At 39.5% G+C, this 22,680-nt stretch overlaps 1 protein-coding gene across 4 annotated transcripts in view; it reads right to left on the bottom strand.

Annotated features, from left to right (window-relative positions):
* Positions 1-3,066: 3,066 nt before the first annotated feature.
* Positions 3,067-22,680, bottom strand: part of npr3 (natriuretic peptide receptor 3) — an 80,281-nt gene continuing 60,667 nt past the window's right edge. Inside the window, exons 4-9 of one of the 4 annotated variants that reach the window (XM_078222114.1) lie at positions 22,352-22,487; positions 18,092-18,186; positions 15,428-15,566; positions 13,381-13,465; positions 6,328-6,383; positions 3,067-3,199 (exon numbers count right to left, since the gene is read on the bottom strand). In XM_078222114.1, the coding sequence (XP_078078240.1) occupies positions 3,111-3,199; positions 6,328-6,383; positions 13,381-13,465; positions 15,428-15,566; positions 18,092-18,186; positions 22,352-22,487 (600 nt within the window). In that variant the 3' untranslated portion in view covers positions 3,067-3,110. Of the gene's footprint in view, positions 3,200-3,604; positions 6,384-13,380; positions 13,466-15,427; positions 15,567-18,091; positions 18,187-22,351; positions 22,488-22,680 lie in introns of those variants that run through there. The other 3 variants (XM_078222123.1, XM_078222142.1, XM_078222132.1) reach the window with 3 other exon arrangements.

Below are 22,680 nucleotides of genomic sequence, written 5' to 3'. Positions count from 1 at the left end.
TTTGTACAATATCCAATATCGGATGAGCAGAAATTTTCCCTAATTAAATTGTCTTCTGTACTCTCCATGAACTCTTGTTTCCTAATCTCCATCTCAATCCCGCTTCCTGATCGTTTTCTGAAGCTGAATCGGAATGTTCACAATCCAGGTGTTCTTATTCACTGCGTTTCCAAGTTCATATCATCACCAAGATCACCTCCGTAGCATCATCCTTCTCTGTCCTTGCCTCTACTCATCTGCTGCTGAATACCTTATCTGTGCATTTGTTACCCTTGGACTTGGTAATTCCAATGCTCTTCTAGTTGACCTACCATCTTGCATCATCTATAAACTTGAGCTCATCCAAACCATGCTGACGGTATCCTAACTCATATCAGGTTCCATTCATCCTCTTGTGCTCATGGCTAAGAAATCTAGAACATGGCAGTGGAGGTTCAGGATAAGGGATTTATCATACAGAAATGAGATGAGGAGAAATTTATTTGCTGAGAGGCTTGTAGATCTTTACAATTCTCTATCCCAGAGTGCTACAGATGTTGAATTATTAAGTATATTCAAGGCTAAGTTGGAAGGACCTTTGGTCTCTCAGGGAATCAAGGGATATGTAGATTGGACAAAAAAGTGGAGCGAAGACAGCCATGCTCCTGGTAAAGGGTGGGAGCATGTTTGAGGGGCTGTTTAATCTACTTCTGCACCTATCGCTTAAGCAATGTAAGAAACAGGAGCAGGTGTAGGTCATATTGAATGGCAGAGCAGGCTCTGGAACTATAAGATTATGGCTGAATTTCTATGACAAATCTACACCTTATTGACGATTGATGAGGGAAGGGCCATGGATGTCGTCTATATGGATTTTAGTAAAGCGTTTGACAAGGTCCCTCATGGCAGGCTGGTGCAAAAGGTTAAATCTCACAGGATAAAAGGTGAGCTAGCTAGATGGGTGGAGAACTGGCTTAGCCATAGAAGACAGAGGGTAGCAGTGGAGGGGTCTTTTTCCGGTTGGAGGTCTGTGACTAGTGGTGTTCCGCAGGGCTCTGAACTGGGACCTCTGCTGTTTGTGATATATATAAATGATTTGGAGGAAGATGTAACTGGTGTGATCAGTAAGTTTGCGGACGACGCAAAGATTGCTGGAGTTGCGGTTAGTGATGAACATTGTCAGAGAATTCAGCAGGATATAGATAGGCTGGAACATTGGGCGGAGAAATGACAGATGGAATTTAATCCAGATAAATGCGAAGTGATGCATTTCGGTAGATCTAATGTAAGGGGGAGCTATACAATAAATGGCAGAACCATCAGGAGTATAGACACACAGACGGACCTGGGTGTACAAGTCCACAGAAAGGTGGCAGTACAGGTGGAGAGGGTGGTGAAGAAGGCATATGGCATGCTTGCCTTTATTGGATGGGGCATAGAATATAAAAGTTGGCATATGATGTTGCGGCTGTATAGAACTATGGTTAGGCCACATTTGGAATACTGCGTCCAGTTCTGGTCGCCACACTACCAGAAGGACATGGAGGCTTTGGAGAGAGTACAGAGAAGATTTACCAGGATGTTGCCTGGTATGGAGGGTCTTAGCTATGAGGAGAGATTGGGTAAACTGGGGTTGTTCTCCCTGAAAAGATGGAGGCTGAGGGGCAACCTAATAGAGGTGTACAAAATTATATGAAGGGCATAGATAGAGTGAACAGTGGGAAGCTTTTTCCCAGGTCGGAAGTGACGAACACAAGGGGTCACGGGTTCAAAGTGAGGGGGACAAGGTTCAACACAGATGTCAGGGGAACGTATTTTACACAGAGGGTGGTGGGGGCCTGGAATGCACTGCCAAGCAAGGTGATTGAGGCGGACATGCTGGGATCGTTTAAGACTTATCTAGATAGCCACATGAACAGACTGGGAATAGAGGGATACAAAAGAATGGTCTAGTGGGCACATGAGCGGCGCGGGCTTGGAGGGCCGAAGGGCCTATTCCTGTGCTGTATTGTTCTTTGTTCTTTATTCTCAGATCCCTTGATTTCCTTAATGCGCAAAAAACTCAAAATCAAGTCATGAATATACATGTCATCTGTACGTCAACAGCACTTTGGGTTTGAGAATTCTAAAGATTCACAATCCTCTGAGCTCCCATAAGTACTATGTCTGATTTTGTTCTCCTTTATTGAGGAAGAATATACTTACCTCAATGAACGGTTCAGCAGGGTTCGTTAGATTGATTACTGGAATGAGAAGTATTGTCCTATGAAGAGAATGAGTGGACTGCGAATATATTCTTGGAATATGAGAAGAATAAGAGGTAATTTCAACAAAATGCATTCATTTCTTCAAGGGTTTATGAGGCTGAGGGTTCCCTTAGCTGGAGATTCCAGATCTAGGCTTGATAGTCCCAAGATAAGGCATCAGTCATTTAAGACTCATAGAATAATAGAATCACTGCAGTGCAGAAAGAATTTGTATCAGTGTCATAGATGCATCAAAAACCAGTCAGTTTTTGCATAGTGTACATAGTGACCTGCTACATCTCGCTAACAATGGCTGCTTTTCAAACAAGACTCAGGAAATATTAACTTATTGAAGCGATTGGAATGGACTTATAGAAATATCAGCACTTTAGTATTTACAATAACTCTATCAACAGCTAGATGACACTCCAGAATGTTCAGTGGTAAGAACAAGGATGTTGACAAAATGTTCCTTGGAAAAGGGCAGAACCAAGATATGAGTTCAGAAAGTATTTTGACATTGATCAAAGATCTTTTGGTTCAACATAATATTGTGAGAGACATTTAAGATGCTACCTGGCCGGGGTGGTGGTGGTGGGGGGGGGGGGGGGGGGGGGTTGTTTTTGATGGAATGCAGTTGGTACAATATTTTGGAAAGTAGGAATTCACAGCAAATATCTTAATGCATGGAAGTTTTGAAATTTCTCTCATGCAAATATTCCACGTGAAAGTTAAATGCTTTTGAAAGCTGTAAGTCAATGGGCAAGTTTGATCAGTTCTAGGCCTGGAAGCAATGGAACATTCCATCTGAGCTTGAGGAAGAACTGGCAGGGACTGTCCCGCCCTGCAGATGCGCACCTCCTGTTGACCAATTACGGTGCGGTATTAATGGTGCCTATGGAGTAGGTTGTGACCCAGATCATCCCGTGCTCTCAGCTGTAAGAGACACAGCAGTGGGTGGCAGCAGTGGGGACCTAAGGGGATAAAATGGGAAGCATTTACTGCAAGTGACAAATACTGTAAATAATACATTTCTATTAGATATAGGGTCAACAGTAAAGAGGTTACAAAATGGCGACAGGATTGTTAATTTCTGTATAGCATGTGGGTGTAAGTTAGCAAAGACAATAGCATTCTCATTCATACAGTTAAAAGTGATTTATGTCCACGATACCAGTGACACAGTTAGGCCTGAGTACACAATTAGAACAGGTAAACCTCAAGTGGTGCTTAAATATTGCTTGTCCAGGTGCACTGCAGCAATCCTTTGGCTAAAGAGTTTGCAAGCATAGCAGCTACAGCATGCTAAGCATTTTTCAGACAGGTGTGTGCACCATGTGCATCGTTCTACAGAATTACACAGACAAAAGAGCAAAGGTTTTCACTTATACATTATTTTATTGCCAGTATCTGCTTTGCTTTAATATTCTGTGAAGAATATACCATATGTTGGTTTACAGAAAATAAAATAGTTTACAAAGACATTTACACATCATTAAGTTCCTTCGACACTGATAATGGAATAATACAACGCATAGGTAATCTAAAATTGACCAACACATCTTGAATGAATATATAACACAATAGTAATTTTTTTAAAAATCCTCTATCTACAGTTATGAATATTAAATTCTACACAATTGTTAAATAAATATCACATTATATGCAGATATTTCTACTTACGCCAGTATATTATTGTTATAGCATCTGGCACCTTGCATTAGCTTTTGAAACATCCATACCTATCAGCACTCAAATAATTTCTTTTTTTCCAGTATTCTCAAATTGCTAAACGTTGGTAAACATTCTTTCCATTTTTAATTACATATTAAAAACAGCAGCTCACAATCTGAACATTGACAGCACCAGCAAATGCACAATTGTCCATTTCATAGCTAACATTGCTTCTAGTGGTACATGCTAGAAGTGACAAAAATATATAAAAACTCAAAATCTTCAGTAAATAAACTGCTTCTCTTCTGAATTTAGGTGCAAAGCTCTTTCATTTCAATGCAAGGATTTTGTTTGAAGAAAGCCTGATGCAAGCATTCATGCCTAATTTGCAATTCAACTTCAGCACTCCACATTTAATTCCAATATATTTAAGAAGGGCATTTTTTTTCTGTTTGTTATTTTTATATAATGTGTTTCCAATTTTAAAAGCTAGTTTTGATTCTGTTGCAGCTGGTTTCAAAGTTATGCGATAAACTCACAGCCATTATCTGATGGCATAATCCATTATAAAATCCATCAGACATTGGTTAAAAACACTCACGTCGGATGTACACTATTTACACTTGCACAGAGTGGATTCTTGGGACAAATATAGTATCATTTATTTGTAAAAACACATGAATGAACTAAATTGAGCAAAATGAATCACTGTAAATGTGAGGTAAATGTTTATATACAGCTCACAAAAATGTTACAACTAGCTCAAATCTTGATGCTGCAGTTAGAATCTAATGAGGACGTTACAAGGCACATTAACTCATAATCGTCTCCACTGTGACAACTATCATATATATATATTACATATATATATATATATAAATAATTTGTCAACATATGTAACCAATTTCCCTACTTTCCACAAGAAGAACTTTGCAGGATTCATATTTTCATTGCCCGCTAACACACTGATATTAGCATTTAAAGAAATCAACTTGAATTATGTTCAAGAACCTTTCTAAAACAGGCATGGAATGTTCATCCGACCTAGCATTGTACAAGAGCATCGATATTATTTAATATGTACAAAATATTGTTTCACATATTGTTGAAAATACTAGGAATTACTTAATATTTTTTCTTATCATAGTCTAAAAATATTGACTTATTTGTTGTATACCCCTTCAAAATATTATTCCCAAATTCTTAAAAGTAAATAATGCTTATTTTCAAAGTTGGAAGTCAATATTCATTGTACAGTCCATATTGTTTAGTATGAGAAGTATAACTAAATCCTGCATCATAAGTTTCAAAATTACAGCGATTACAATCCTTGGTAAATAAAGCCAGGAACTATTTATGTTAGAAGAAATGACCCTGAGCTGCCAGGGATTTAGCCACTGTTTACAGTCTTACAAATATGGCACAGCAATAAAGCTTACTGGATTAATAGCGCCATGAGCCAGTTTGAACATTAAAAGCGCTATATGAATGCAAGTTATTGTTGCCACTTATCTATTACTGAAGCTTTTACAATCATGTCAGATAAACCAAGATACTTTATATAACACAGCAATCGGCAGCCCAGCTCCAGTAAGCATTCTCTGGCATACGCAGTAATCGCAAAGTACAAATTGCAGTGCTTTACAAACAAAATAGGAAATATATTCACACAGATGAATGCACTGAAGTATATATTTTTTTAACTGCAGAGGAACTGAAATTTCTGTCATCTATGTTTTTGTATGAATCCTTAATACTTGTCCAAAATACTCTTTCTGCTATTTTACTGAAAACTATCTGAAACAAACAGGTTAACACCTCTGTTGTAACTGTCAACTGAGAAATGTATGTGCATTAAGCATTCAGACAACAACATCTCCAAAAGTACGTTTTACCCTATAGTGGCTTTGAAACTAACACAATTTTTAAATTTACACCTGTTAGTATAAATTGTGAATTTCAGAACCTTACTAAGACACACTGACTTGGTTCTAAGATTAATTTTATTCAATAACATTTAAAGATGGAGACTGAACATGTCCCATGTAACATATTTTGGGGTAAACAACCACCTACAAGATATCTTCTTCTGAAGATTCCCTTCAGTTGCCAGTGCAAGTCATTTCTGGCCTCTATGAGACAGGCTGAATCACATTTTATCATCTTCACTAAGGTGAAGCTTCCAGTACAGTGGTGCAGTGTATTAAGTGAATCTTTCCTGAGTTTTCAAAAACAACAAAAAAACTATGACAAATTAATAGCCTAGTCTTCAAAAGAATGCATTTCTTATCAGCCTTTATTTGCAGTGACACCTTTGGTAAATCCCTCTAAAAATTGAAAGTTTATAAAAAAGGATGATTCAGTTCTACAGTTTAAGCAGTCGACAGATTGGATCGGACAGAGTCTTCTCGCAAATGGTGATGCTTACCATTGTCAGCTTCATGCAGTTGTGCACGTCTCTCAATAGTTATCCTGTATTTCTTCCTAGAAAGTAAAGATAACAATGCTAAAAGGTTTATTTTGACCAATTCATTATGTGTTTTAAAAAAAGTATGTAAAGACTCAGGTCCAATTCTAAATTACTTCTCTCCTTCAGATGTTGACATATTGCCTATTTGTTTCTAGTACTTACTTTAGATATCGGAGATCATTACATTTTTTAAAGCAATTGAAAAAAAAGGTCCAGATCAAACGCCAAATTTTGAGGTCATGTTTCACAGTGTTTTCTCATGTTGGAACTGCACCCAACATCATTTTAGTTTAGGTTCTCACTACGCGTTTCTATTGCCCTCCTGAAACAAATGCAGGCATTACTTGGGCCACATTTTTGGCTGCTTTGTCTGTGGTTTAGAAGAAAGAGTTTGTTGACATCCTGAATTATTTTGCAGGTTTCGCTGATTCTATTGTTTTTTTCCATGAAAATGCTTCTGGGTTTGTCCTGATGTTTCCAAATGAGGAACACTGGGAGCAGCAAGCCGAAGATGCAAGTGACCTTACAACATATGACTTTATAGAAGTAGAACGTCATATCTTCCCTGTACGAGGGCGCTAGCTATGTTTCAACAGGGAGGCAATTAGTTACCAGTGCCACTTGTTGGTGAGAGACTTGGAGCCTGACATCAGGACATGTCAGATGTCGACATATCGCCTATTTGTTTCCAGCACTTATTTTATTTTAGACATTGGAGATCATACAATTTTTAGAAACAATTGAAAAAAAGGTCCAGAACAAACGCCAAATTTTGAGGTAATATTTTGCAGTGCACGATCTATGGCAGTAAAGGATGGCATGGCACTAAATGCACGTGTCGCTGGCTACTTCCAAACTGTTTACAGTGGCATCAGAAACAGTTAGTTCGCTTGTTCTGTGCCGATCACTGATGCACTGTTGTTGAGTTGAGAACAGTTCCTTAGCTTTCCTGTGGAAGCTGATAAGCAGAAAGAGGAGAACTGAGATTTTCCTTTACGTTATAGAAATTTACACCCAGCAAACAAGAATATGGTAGTATGGAAACTTTTTAGGACAATTTCGATACTTGCAATTAATAAAAGCTACCATGGCATCTGTCAAAAACATCTTTTGATGCCTCTCGAGCAATGAGATAACCCGACAGGAATAAATTCTGGAAAATATGCGAATACTTGTGCATTATAATGAAACTTAAAATTGAAAAAGAATCTTGTATTCCCCACTTTACATGTAGAGGAAAATATTCCCCTAGTTTCTTCAATGGCTGAGCATTTGAACTGAAGGATCCCTTGAATCCTATTTGTGAAGCTGCAGAAAGAAGTCTGAGTTGAAATGTGAATGCAGGTGTTTTTGACCAGCTTGCTGGAACCAGCTTCAGTCTGTTTGAGCCTAACATCTGTGCTGCAAAATCTGAAACTGCATTTAACTGAACCAGACAGTGAACTGTGCCTAAAATTGTAACAGGTCCGGACTGGACAAATTGGGATAATTCTAAACAGACCCAAATTGGCTTCATTTCAGATCAATCTGAATTTGAAATGACTTCAGAGCACATTCCTGGACAAATATTTGACAGCGGTTGTTTCCGATGTGCTGGGTTTCTTTACTAGAATACTTCCAAAATCAACAAAGCATGCTACAGGACATTCTTAATTTATATAGATGTCTCAAATTATGTGTTTCTTTTTGCATTTTTTACATAATGTGGGGTAATTTTCCAGTGTAGACTGGCAGCAGGGAATCTACCACCAGCACATATTAAAAATGCTGCCTGCGATTTTGCAATATGGGACGGGCAAGGTTGCTCATCACAAGTGCATGGGTGGAAAATTACCCCTTGATGCTCAACAAAATACTCATATAAATTATTTAATGAAACAAAGAATTTATTCACATTTGAATTAAAGATTAATGAAAGCCAGAAGGAAATTCCTCCTTTACCCTTCAATAAGAAATCCTCTGATTGTTATGTGTTAAATGCTTTCTCGAAGATTTGTTTGGTTCAATGTTGCTCACAGAATCCTAAGCACGTCCTTTTGGAATGTGCTTCTGATTTTTGCAGAAATACCGAATAGAACAAATGTTCAAGAAATCAGTTAGAACTGGCCTTGCTTCCTCAAACCTTCCTTTAGATTGTGCATACCATGCCAGACCAGAGAGAAAGGTTGATAATCTGCTGATCCCAGCCCTCTGCTGAGACTGTTCTGCAACTAACTACAAGGACATACATAAAAATTCCTCATGGCTTTTCAAACCATCCCCATGAATTCCACACAGCATCTGACCAAAAAGCCCAGTGATGAATCAGGAAGGCGATTTTGTTAAGCATCCCTGTGCAATATCACTATTTAAGTCACGCACTACTTTTATGAACGATAGATTTTACAAATTAGAGTTTCTGGCATGAAGCCTAGCCTGTCAAGATTGTAAGTTGCAGTCGGTGATAAGAACTGGCGCATGGACCCAACATAGAAGGTCCCACATTGGTGATATGAATGGGAACCATTGGTTTGGGATCCTCATTATGATTTTTCCAATGTAAAATATGTTCCCCGACAGACAGCTCACCAAACTGGATATCAGAAACTGGGTGGCCAGCATCACTACAGAATCCAAGCAGCAAAACACTGTAAATATTGTAAAGTCTAAATTTGACAATCAACTGCAGTTAAAAATAGGGGAAATGGGATGAACTCAGCAACTACAGATCTGTCCAATTTATGTTAGTGACAGAAAAATCTTTACAGACAATAATTTGTAACAAAATTAAAGGGCATTTAGAAAAGTATGGGTAATGACTAAATGAAAGTCAGCACAATTTGTGAAAGTAGGATCATGCTTGATGGACTTAATTGATTTCTTAGATAAAGTAGCAGAGCAGGTTAATGGAATAGGGAATTTAATTTTCTATTTAGTAACTTTAAAAAGGGGAGGCAATGTGCAATGTTATTGTTACTAAACTAGTAATCCAGTGGCTTAAATGGCCCAACAAGCCACTCAGTTCAAGAGAAATTAGGGATGGGCAATAAGTGCTGCCCAGCCAGCAATGTCCACATCCCATGACTGAATAGAGAAAACAGGTGTCTAAAAGTACCACTCAATGGACCTATTAGCAAAACTGAAGCCTAAGAATTAAAGGTTGTTTCTCAGATGGGAGGAAAGTATACTCTAGTTTCTCCCAGGGGTCAATGTTATCTTTTTGATATATATTGATGACCTGGAGGTGGGTATTTAGGGCGTAATCCAAATCTATAGAATATAGAAAACTTGGGAATGTAGTAAATTGGGAGAAGGTTAGAAACACATTGTGAAATTGGTAAAGTCAGGGCAGTTAAAATTTAACACAGGGAAGTGTGAAGTGATGTATTTTGAAAGGAAGGATGAAGAGATGAAATATAAATAAATGATAAAATTTTAAAAGTGGGTGTTGGAACAGAGAACTAAGGATTTATTCACATATACCCTCCAAGATGGCAGAACAAGTTGAAAAGACTGTGGAAAAAACATTAGGGTTCTTTTGCTTTATTAATGGAGGAACAGAGTACAAAAGCAAGGAAATGATGATAAACCTTTCTAAATCTCCGGTTGTGCCTCATTGTCCAATTTTGGGCATCGTACCTCAGCAAACATGTCAAAACCTTGGACAAAGTGCAAAAGACGTTTAATGCAATGGTACCAGGGATGAGGGAGTTCAGTTACATAGGCAGACTGCAGAAGCTGGGTTGCTCTCCTTGGAGTGCAAAAGGACAAGAGGAAGTTTGATAGAGGTGTCCAAAATCATGAAGGGTTCAGAATCACAGAATTGTTATGGTGCAGGATAGGTCATTTGGCTCATTGTGTCTGCACCAGCTCTCCAAACGAGCATCATGACTTAGTTCCATTCCCCTGCCATTTTGCTACACCCTACACATTATTTCCATTCAATTAATCATCCAATGCCCTCTTTTGAGTGCCTCAATTGGTCCTGCCTCCACCACACTTCCAGGCAGTGCATTCCAGACTTGAACCACTGGTTGTGTGGAAAAATTTTCTCACATCGCATTTGCTTCTTTTGCAAATCACTTTAAATCTGTGCCCTCTCATTTTTGATCCTTTTATGAGGGGAGGCATTTTTTTTTGTTCAGAGGATGTGGGCATCACTGGCTGGGTCTGTACTTATTGCCCATCTTTAACTGCGCTTGAACTGAATGTAATCATAAAATCCCAACAGTGCAGAAAGAGGCCATTTAGCCCATCGGAATTGAACCCGGGTGCCTGGCGCTGTGACACAGCAGTGCTAACCACTGTGCCACCATGTACTTCAGGGAGCATTTTTTCAGAGTCAACCACATTGCTGTTGGTCTGGAGTCACATGTAGGTCAGACCAGGTAAGGAAGGCATATTGCCTTCCCTGAAGGGCATTAGTGAACAAGATGAGTTTTTACAACAATTGACAATGGTTTCTTTAGAATTTTAATTCCTGATTTTTTTACTGAATTCAAATTTCACCCTCTTGCCATGGTGGTATTTGAAACTGGGTCCTCAGGGCATTTCCTTGCGTCTCTGGATTACTACTCAAATTACAATATCACTACGCCTCCACCTTCCTATTTACTTCGTCCAACCCCCTCATGATTTTGAACATCTCTGTCAAATCTCCTCTTCGCCTTCTCTTCAAGGAGAACAGTCCCAAACTCTCCAATCTACATTCATAATCAAAGTTTCTCATTACTTGAATCATTCTTGTAAACCTCTTCTGCACTGTTTCCAATGTGTTGACATCCTTCCTATAGTGTGGCACCCAGAACTGTATACAATACTTCAGTTGAGGTCTAACTTGTACTTTAACGCAACATATGAATTAGGAGTAGGGTTAGGCCATTTGACTCTTCAAGCATGCTCCATCATTTGAGAAGATTATGGCTGATTTGATAATGACCTCAGCTCAACTTTCCTGTCTACCCCCTCATTCTTTAACTCCCCTCTTAGTCAATAATCTATTTACCTCTGCCATAAAACTATTCAATGACCCTGCCTCCACTGCTCTCTGGGCGAGAGAGTTCCAAAGACTCTCAATATTCAGAGGAAAGAATTGCCTCATCTTCATCATAGGCCATAGGAAAATCTGCTTCCCATAGCAGAACTAGATGACACAGATTTAAGGTGATTGGTGCAAGTATCAGAGGTGGGAATTGAAATTTATTTTTACACAATAAGTTGTTAGGACCTTTAATAGCCTTTAAAAGAGAATTGGATAATAACTTGAAGGGAAATAATTTTCTCCAGTTGCGCTATAGGAAAGAACAAGGCAGCAGAATTGGATAGCCAGGATAGCCACAGTGGGATGAAGGCACAGCATCGAACTATGATTCTATGAAAATGAATTATAGGACTAGAATATACTAGAATATTGCAGTCCATCTGGCCAGTCAGTAAATGTTCCACTTCTCATACACTTCAATGGCTTCATTCACCCAAAACCTTTGAGGTCAATGAATTCCTTTTAGGCATCCTTCTCCTGTGGATACTTTGAAGAATTTAAACGGGTCTTCTTCTAAGAATAGAGGAAAATATACTTATAAGACAATTTTCAAACCTTCCACTCTCAAAGGGTGAGTCTGCCTACAAAATCCAATAATTACACCGTTAATCTCTAACTTGAACACGTGTCTTCCATTCTATCTCACCAAGTCCTCCAGACCTGTTCATGTTCAGAAGCCAGGATTGGAGGGTTCTTTAACACTGACTAAATTACACTAACTCCCATTTGAAAAAAGAATGTAATCAACCTCTTCTTTTTTGGAATTCTTCACTAAGGAAGCTTTATGATAACTTTTTTGTCTCCCAATACCTTCCCCCTCCTTGCCCTTCCTGTATTAGTTAAGTTGCTGGGAAATACATTACAGTGACAGCAGCATGAAATACTGCAAGAAAGTCTGATTAGTTCAGTCTGGAATAGCCTTTGGCAACTTTGTGGATATGTACTCTAATTGTGTCTACTTCACCGAGACAGATTAGCAGACAGATTTGGAGACCACATTTAATTAAGGATCACTGTGTTAAATCAAACTTCCCTACATTTGCTGACTTGGTTTGGAGACATGGGCCCCTACTTCCGAAAGACATGGTCGATTACATGACGCCTACGTTAATAAAGGAAGAAGAAAGACACAGAAAGCTTATGAACTGGTGCTGAAAAGTGGGAATAAGAAACCCTTGCCTTTTATGCTGCCCTGGTGTTGCACTTTGCCCTCAAATCATAGAACCTCGCCTCAGGCTGTAACACTCTGACCTCCATCAGTAACACTGCATTCCATTGCACTTTACCTTTCACCATTAACACTGGAGTGCGGTATCCACAGGGGAGATGAAATGATAAAGTCAACCCAAGTCATTAGAGTTTAAACACTGGCTCTTCAGAAGACCATGAGAAATGATTTTGCAAAGGATGTTTCCAGTTATTCCTTCTGCTATTTTAGCTCAAAGTAAAACATACAAAATAACTTACTACAAAGAAAATAAAGTCCAGGGAATGCTGTACAGCTCTTTGCTGCCAAATTCATATATATTATTATATATAGTGATAGATGTATTATTTTATATCTTCACATCTATTTCAGAAACATCGCATTTTTTTACCTCAACAGCTGTCCTGGCATGCCAATTACTTGGTGACCTCACTGATTTGGAGGACCTTGTTGTATTCTACAACATCTTAGTTCATTCAAATCAGTCCAGAGATGCAGCCAAAACCTCCTGAACTCAGGAAAATAATACTTGTTAGGGATTCTATGCTCATTGTCATAAGGAATTTGACACTGAACAAAATGCCATGGCACATTTTCACAAACGTACATTTTCTTTAAAAGTACAATGGGAACAGCACTCCAGACCTGAAGTGCTCCTTCCTTAAACTGTCCTTGATCTTTAAGTAGAAGAATAATTCCATGCACACATTTGTTTATAAAAGCAAATACAATGTTTTCATTTGTTTCCCTCTCCCAGGCTCCATTCCCAAATGGCACTTCCTACCTGAACAAGTAAAATGCCAGCAGCAACGCACATCCCAGCAATGAGCCGACTACAATGCCTGTGACTGCAGACTCTCCAAGCCCACCTACACAGAACAAGACAAGTAGTTACTGTTCACGTCAAGTATGTGTTCAAATAAAACAATGCTACCGCTCAGAAAATGCATTTCTTTGGTAATTATTCCTTGCTAACATGTTAAATAAGTAACCTTTTTCATAATTACTCCTTCTGATTGATTTGTTTCACACTTTTGCTGCAAATTAAAAGTACTACTCTGCAATGAACATGTTGCTTGAACTTAATGCCAGTTAAAAACGTAACTACAGATTGATTGCAGTTTGTCTGGGGTAATCTAATACCACTCTTTCAACATGTTACATTGCGATTCTGCTTTAAGAAAAAAAAAAGTGCAATGTGACAATACAGTGCCCCAAATCACCCAGAAATGGTAGAAAATAACATAAGAACATAAGAACTAGGAGCAGGAGTAGGCCATCTGGCCCCTCGAGCCTGCTCCGCCATTCAGTAAGATAATGGCTGATCTTTTGTGGACTCAACTCCATTTACCCACCTGCTCATCATAACCCTTAGTTCCTTACTGTTGAAAAATCTACCCATCTTTGCCTTAAAAACATTCAATGAGGTAGCCTCAACTGCTTCACTGGACAGGGAATTCCACAGATTCACAACCCTTTGGGTGAAGAAGTTCCTCCTCAACTCAATCCTAAATCTGCTTCCCCTTATTTTGAGGTCATGCCCCCTAGTTCTAGTTTCACCTGCCAGTAGAAACAACCTCTCCGCTTCTATCTTATCTATTTCCTTCATAATCTTATATGTTTCTATGAGATCTCCCCTCATTCTTCTGAATTCCAATGAGTATAGTCCCAGTCTACTCAGTTTCTCCTCATAAGTCAACTCTCTCAACTCCGTAGTCAACCTAGTGAATCTCCTCTGCATCCTATCCAGTGCCAATATATCCTTTCTCAAGTGAGAAGACCAAAGTTGTACGCAGTATTCCAGGTGTGACCTCATTGGTATCTTATACAACTTCACCATAACCTCTCTGTTTTTAATCTCCATCCCTCTAGCAAAGAAGGACAAATTCCATTTGCCTTCTTAATTACCTGCTGCACCTGCAAGCCAAGTTTTTATGATTCATGCACAAGGACACCAAGATCCCTCTGTAGAGCAGAATGCTGCAATTTTTTACTATTTAAATAATACTCCACTTTGATGTTATTCCTACCAAAATCGATGACTTCACATTTACCAGCATTGTACTCCATCTGTCAGACCTTTGTCCACTCACTTAAACTATCCATATCCCTTTGCAGACTTCCAGTGTCCTCTGCACACTTTACTCCACCACTCATCTTAGTGTTATCTGCGAATTTTGACACACTACATTTGGTCCCCAACTCCAAATCATCTATGTAAATTATAAACAATTGCGGTCCCAATACTGATCCCTGAGGCACACCACTAGTCACCGATCGCCAACCAAAAAAACATCCATTTACCCCCATTCTTTGCTTTTTGTTAGTTAACCAATCCTCTATCCATGCTAATACATTACCCCTAACACTGTGCATCTTCATCTTATGCAGCAGCCTTTGGTGCGGCACCTTCTCAAATGCCTTCTGGAAATCCAGATACACCACATCCAGATGTTCACCATTGTCGACCACACTCATAATGTCCTCAAAGAATTCTATGAAATTAGTTAAACATGACCTGCCTTTCATGAACCCATGTTGCGTCTTCTCAATGGGACAATTTCTATCCAGATGTCTCGCTATTTCTTCCTTGATGATAGATTCAAGCATTTTCCCCACTACAGAAGTTAAGCCAACCAGCCTATAGTCACCCACCTTTGTCTACCTCCTTTTTTAAACAGTGGCGTCACATTTACTGTCTTCCAATCTGCTGGAACCACCCCAGATTCCAGCCAATTATGGTAAATTACCACCAGTGCATTTGCTATTTCCCCCGCCATCTCTTTTAGTGCCCTGGGATGCAAAATGTTTAATGTTTGAAGATAAATTACATGATTTACAGGTAGCTGCATGGTCCTTCGCAAAGCCACAGCTAGGTTCATCTGGAGGTGGCATTCCATTTTCCCAGAGAAGCCTCACATTTGGCCTGACTGCAAAGGTTCCGTTCAAGCCATAGTAGTCAGCTATTACCTATAATCATAGAAACGCAGATACTTTAAGAATTTGAGCAATTAAAATTCCTTTCACCATGTTAAAACCTACATTTATGTTATGCATTTCATCACAATTATGGTCTGCTATGATATCTTTTGTGTTTTTCTTCTCTGCTTACTTCACTTTATTGTTTACAATTTAGTAGTAAGACCACTGAGTAATTTTCATCCCATAAACAACCACAAAATTTACTTGAAACTACTCATTTTTGTTCTGAGCTGTGACTCAGTCAACAGCACTCTTGATTCTGAGTCAGAATTTCTCTGGGTTCAAGTTCCACTCCAGAACTTGAGCACAAAAAATCAAAGGTGACTTCAATACAATATCAGAGACTCATGGGACTAGAGTTTCACTCCCAGGGCGGGTAGCTAGAAGCAGGAAATTTATTGGCAGAGCCACCGCAGTTTAAAACACTCGGTAACACACAACCTTTGCTCTGGAGAAGGCAGGTGCAGGTTGGAGTTAGACCCACCAACCCCAATCTCATTTGTAATAAAAATAGTTAGGCCCTCCAGCCCTCAGACCCCCTAATTCCCCACCCATTTTCATGGCTCTATTATGTCTTCCATGCCAACTCGTAAACCCCAACCCTGATACTCTCCATGCCAACTCATGCTCCTTCCGTGCCCATTCACCCAGTGTGTACCAGGTACACAATCAATCAATCATATAGCAAATGTGGAACTGCCCTGAAGAAAATAAAAGACCCATTCAGAAATATTCTTTGAAAAAAATGCTCTTCCTACAACTCTATTGAAATGTCAATTGGAGAGATCATTATATTATCAATAACAAAGGCTTGAAATACTTTATAGCTCAATCTTGTCCAAATACACATCGAGACATTAACAAAAGGAATCACAGAACGAAGAACTTATTATAACCACTTAATGGTGTCACTCAATCAAGAAAGATCAACAATTCTCTTCAGTTGTCAAAACAGAACCCATGCTCAGCAAATGCTTTTATTGGCCTGAGCTCACAGCTGGACAAGCAATTTTGGGTGAATAAAACATAGCAACTGATTCTAATACCTACATAAAGCTCAAGATGAACAGTTGGTAGCAATGATTATATATTTCCTATTACCCCAGTATATGCACTGGAACATAGGAAATGAAATGCATGCAATAGTATGCAAAGAACAATTTAACAAATCAGTCAGTACTTTTGGGACCATGTGAGTTGACCTGTTACCCAACAGATACTGGCTGTTAGAATGCATTAACCTATTAACCTCACGTGAGCAACCACAATCCATAAACTCTCTGGCCACCTTGGAAAGGGTGAGGGGAGTTTTAGCGCATGATAAATTACTGAAGAGGTGAGCTGGAAAGACAGACTTGACTTTCTGTCAGGCAGGGGGTATTCTGGATGAGGCTGTAGGAGAGCAGGTAGGTCTGATCTCTGACCTGGGTTTGCGGGCGGAGTGGAGAGTGTGGGGAGGAGTGGAAGAAAGGGAGGGGGGTGTGACCCTAAGAGGATAGAAGAGTTTGCAAGGGAAAACAGTCTAATTGTGTGTTTGGGGAGGGGGGGGAAGCAATTCAGCTCCTTCTTACTCTTGTCTTCTCTCTGAGGGTGTCTTTACTTCGCTGTAGCTGCCAGGTTTACAGAGGCCCAGGAAACCAGCTGGACTGAGTCAAATTCAAGGTTTTCAGCCTTATTAATATTTGAAATGCCAATCTGCTCCCAGAGAATGGGCAGCAAGGTGGCACAGTGGTTAGCACTGCTGCCTCACAGCGCCAGGGACCCGGGTTTGATTCCCGGCTTGGGTCACTGTCTGTGTGGAGTCTGTACATTCCCCCCATGTCTGCCTGGGTTTCCTTCGGGTGCTCCAGTTTCCTCCCACAGTCTGAAAGACATGCTGGTTAGGTGCATTGACCTGAACAGGTGCCACAGTGTGGCGACTAGGGGAATTTCACAGTAACTTCATTGCAATGTTAATGTAAGCCTTACTTGTGATTGATAAATAAACTTTTTTTTAGTCTGAACATATCTCAGTAAAACGCGAAAGTCAGCAAGTTGAAGTTGAGCTCACGGCGCTCTGGGAATTTTTCTCCTTTAACCTACCCAGTCGCCCATGTTAAAATCTTCCCCCAACTCTATTACAAAATTAGAGAACATTCAATAAACTACACACAAACACCCACTGTCTGAGTTTAAAACATGTTATTAAACCATCAATTAAACGAACACATCTGTCTAAAACCCAAAATATTGTTGCTGACCTTCAAAAATTGGAATGCTGGAAATAACGTTTCCAGCAACATTTACTTTGCAACAGGTTTTCTTTGCAATTATTTAAATGAAATCATTTGAAAATACAAACAATGAATTGATGAATATTCCAATTAGCGAGGAATTGGATTTTTAAATCAACTATACTGAATTGTACATATACAGTAGCTGAACTTTACAGCAAACCATTCTTATGCAAATATTTCTAATAGTTTTTGATACACACCACATCTATGGTACGGAAAAGTAACTACTTTAGTTACCTCTTGCGTTCCTGTTCCAGGTTCAGTCATCGCTATCACAGAGAAATCTCCATATCTGTCCCCATTGGCATCAATTGACACCTGGCCTGCTATGCCTGATAAATGGAATGCACCAAATGATTAAATCAATTAGTTACAAAAGTTCTTCAATTCCAAATGAAACAAAAGATGATTCAACAGATTCATGAAGAAATATACAACAGGAAATCCCATTCTTCTTCCAAAATTTTTGTTGGCATTCCCAAAGAAATTGTCATTCTTTTCCTAAAGTCTGCATTCATTCCAAATACCATATTTTTTTCTAATTTTGCTAACGGAACGTTAGATAATTCCAGCTATTAGAATACATGACTTTTTAAACAATAATTAACATTAGAGGCATTAAAACTATTTTGCCATTGTTTTCTTTTAGGCATAGGGATTCTGAATAGAAGCCAATTCAAATACAGATTTGTCTGAAATATGTTTGGACAGACAGAGAAAATTCCACTACAGTCCCTCTGGTCTACTGTGATGTGTTTCTCAAACAGGCCATGAACTGTGTCCCTTCCAAAGTTCAGTTGTTGAAGAGTTCACCAAAAACTGTAAGGACAACTCAACAAGTTGCCTATTCTGAGATGGTCAGATCTCTTGGATGATATCACTGATGCCCAGGTATTCTAAAGTGACAAAAACCTGCCATCATAACATATCAACATCTCATCAATTCAAGAGAACTTTACCAAATAGCCATATAGGAAATGGAACTGGCAATTCAATTTATCACTTGATAATTTTACCGAACAAAAATCCATTTCCACCTTGCAAGTTAAAATTGTTTCAACTCTCACAGCCTTTTGGAGGAGATAGTTCCAGATTTCTACTCTCCTTTGGGTGAAAAGCTGCTTCCAGATTTTGCTCCAGAATGGCCCAGCTCTAATTGTAAGAGTTTGTCCCCTTGGTCTTGAGGAAAAAACTTCTCTGCATATATTAAATTCAGATCACCCCTAAATCTTGTATACTCAAAGGAATATAAGCCAAGCTTATGTAATGTGTCCTCATACTTCAGCCTTCTGAATTTGCATTGCACTGCAAAATATGTTGCTGATATTTCATCTGATGAGCTATCTAAGAAGATTCAGTTAGAAATGAAGCAGCCTTGTACACTTCACAGGATCACACAATTGTGACACGCAGGAAGCCATTCCGCACACTGGTTCTCCAAAGGAATTAGTGCCAATCTCCTGGTTTTCCCCATACTCTTGCATGTTATTTCTGTTCAAATAATTATCCAATGCCCTCTTGAATATCTTGATTGAACCTGCCTCCACCAGACTTTCAGGCATTGCATTCCAGACCTTAACCACTTGCTCTCACATCATGTTTGCTCCTTTGGCAAATCACTCTAAACTCTGCCCCTTCACCAGTCGGAACAGTTTCTCCATATTACTCTGCCTGGCTGCCTTTTGATTTTGATCACCTCTATCAAATCTGCTCTCAGCCTTCTTCTCTCCAAGGAGAACAGTCCTATCCTTTCCAATCTATCCTTCATAACTGAAGTTTCTCATCCCTGGAACCATTCTTATAAACCTATTCTGCACTCTCAGCTGCTTAAATATTCCCATTAATAAGTATCTTTGGAAGGAAAGTAGATTAATCTGCAATAAACCTGATCCAGTGATCCTGCTGCTGTGATCTTATAGCATTTAGATTTACAATCATTTTTATAATTTGTTCATAAGATATGGGCGTAGCTGGTAAGGTCAGCATTCATTGCCTAAGCCAAATTGTCCTTGAGAAGTTGGTGGCAAGTCATCTGCTGTAAGTATACCCACATTGCAGTTAGGTAGGGACTTCCAAGTTTTTGACACAGCCATGATGATGGTACAGCAATATGTTTCCAAGTCAAAATGGAGGGAAAATTGCAGTTGGTGGTGTTCCCATGCACCTGCTACCCTTGCCCTTCTAGTTGCCAAGGTTCAGCAGTTTAAAAGATGCTGTCAGAGAGCCTTGATGAGTTGCTGCAGGTCATCTTGTATATGGGGCACACTGCAGTGGCAGTGTTCCACTAGGAGAAGATGTGCATGCTTAAGGTATAGTTCAATGTGAGGAATTGATTAACATGACCTCTTGTCCATGCTTTTTGCCCCACCAGTTTTCTTGCAAAATATACTGCCTTTACACTCTATATTAATGACTTGGATGAAAGGATCAACTGTTTTGTCAGCAAATTTGCTGATGATACAAAGGTTGGAGGGAAAGCAAGTGGTGAGGTTACTTCAGAGTCCTTGGAGGGTACATAGGCTAAGTGAGTGGGTAAAAAACTGGCAGATGAAGTATAACGTGGGGAAATGTGAGGTTATACACTTTGATTGAAGGAACAGGAAAACAAAATATTTAAATGGTGAGAGACTACAGAATATGATGGTAGAGGGATCGCTGTGCTCTCCGTCTATGAATCACAAATATTTAGCAGGGTGGTTCAGCATGTAAGTAAGAAGGGCAGTGGAACATTGCCGTTTATTGCAAGGGGGATTGGAGTATAAAGGAGAGAGGCCATACGACAGCTGCACAAGACATTAGTGAGGCCACACCGAGAACCTATATTTGCATTGGAGGTTGATTCCTGGGATGCAGGAGCTGGCTGATGAGGGAGAGGTTGGGTCTATACTCATCAAAGTTCAAAAGAATGAGCAGTGATCTTATTGAAGCATCTAAGGTAATGAGGGCGCTTGACAGGGTTGATTCCTTTATGTGCTACATGTAGTGAATTTCTAAACTTGTTCCCAAAAGATGAGGCCTGTGATTTTGGTACCCATAATACACAAAGGAAATCTTCCCCCAGGGTTGCTATGTTACATGAAAATCCCTCCCACAAATCAATCATAAACAATTTGTGTTATTCAGCTCTTCTGGTGCACAGTTGACTTATAAAAAGTCTAAAGACCACTGATAGCTGGTACACACTTTTCAGAATAGTGTAATATGGATAATGGTCCATCACTGTCATTTCTCAATTTTAAAAATGCTTTGCAATTAACATCTTGTCAATCTAATATACCATTATTGCACACTATTGTATGTCCTAGTGGGCTGAGCATTTTAAACCTTTAGTTGTGCACTTTTTAAATTCAAGCTCACCACTGTGAATTCAGATTTATTGGGCAGAATTTCAATAACAGCCAGAAATGTGTGTTCATAACACTCTCAACTGGCTAGCAGAACTTCTCCCTTGATTTAATGGGTGACAGCTCATTCAAATAAGTTGTGGCCAGGTTTATCGCTTTGTGCAAGATGGTTGCAGAGTCATAGAGAAATACAGCACTGAAACAGACCCTTCGGCCCAACCCGACCATGGTGCCCTTCCAGTTGCCTCTCTCCATAGAGCTGTCAGCCCATTCAGAGGCCAGGCAGCTCAGCAGTGCCACAAAGAATGGTCACCTCTGGGTATGGAAGAGGCCCCCTGGTACCTACATCAGGTAGGCTGAAGAAACTAAAAAAGCTAATCACTGGGACTGTGGGGGTTGCCTGCAGTGCCTTTGAATGAAAAGAAATGCCCCACCAAGCTGTCACTGGGAGCTGCTGGTGGCCTCTTCACCCATCAGAGGTGTAGGGGAGGGTTATTTCACATGGCAAAATACTAATAGCCTGGTAAAATGGTAAAGTTATTCCCCTTCATGGGACACTTGAACATTTAAATTGTTTTCTGCCTACTTGTGGTGGGAAGCCTGTCAGAAGCCAATCCTGCCATTGGTATAATTCCCTGGGGGCAGGTTATTGCCATTATCCATCACTGCTGCCCCCCACGTTGATTTTAATGCCCTCTGATTTTAACGATCCCTTCCCCCATGACCCCACCTTGTGGGAGTCAGTAAAATTCTCCCTATTGTTTGTGCAATTGGCTTTTTAGCCATTTTCAATATTATTTGCACACCTTTTAGTGCCCAAGCCTGGGAAGGTCTGAATTAGCACCATTAATGCACACGGGAGAATGACAATCTTTGAATTCACTAGTGAAAGTTATTTGAATTGCCTGATATAATTTCCATTCAGAAATTACTCCGAAGCTCATTATTGCTGATCTGAATTCAACCTGTTTTGGTTCTCTGATTTCTATCAGAATTCACTCTTTGTACATTTGCATTAACTTTCATATTTCACCTTCTCAGATTATGAAGTGGTTTTTACTAAAGTTTGTATTCAGAGATGTTTTGTTTTTTTTCTAAACAGAATGCAATGGTATGTTGAGATCGAAGTCCTTATACTTAGTTATTTCTTTACCTTCGAAGGTCGTATTCCACATCTTTTGTAGAATTTTTGATCCGTTGGTTTTGCTATATCCTCGCGTCAGGACTTCTTGAAGTGCTTTTGCGTACAGCACAATGGCATCGTGAAATCCCTCAACAAACATGTTCACCTGCAAAAGACACAAGCAGTTTTAAGAATCTACTGATGACCATGAAACCATTGTTGATTGTTGGAAAAACTCATCTGGTTCACTAATGTCCTTTAGGGAAGGAAATCTGCCGCCCTTATCTGGCCTGGCGTACATGTGACTCCAGAGCCACAGCAATGTGGTTGACTCTCAACTGCCTTCCAAGGGCAACTAG

Source organism: Mustelus asterias, chromosome 1 (genome assembly GCF_964213995.1).
Source record: "Mustelus asterias chromosome 1, sMusAst1.hap1.1, whole genome shotgun sequence".
NCBI lineage: Eukaryota > Metazoa > Chordata > Chondrichthyes > Carcharhiniformes > Triakidae > Mustelus > Mustelus asterias.
The sequence above is the reverse complement of the archived record's forward strand: the minus strand, read 5'-3'. Positions and strand labels throughout refer to the sequence as shown.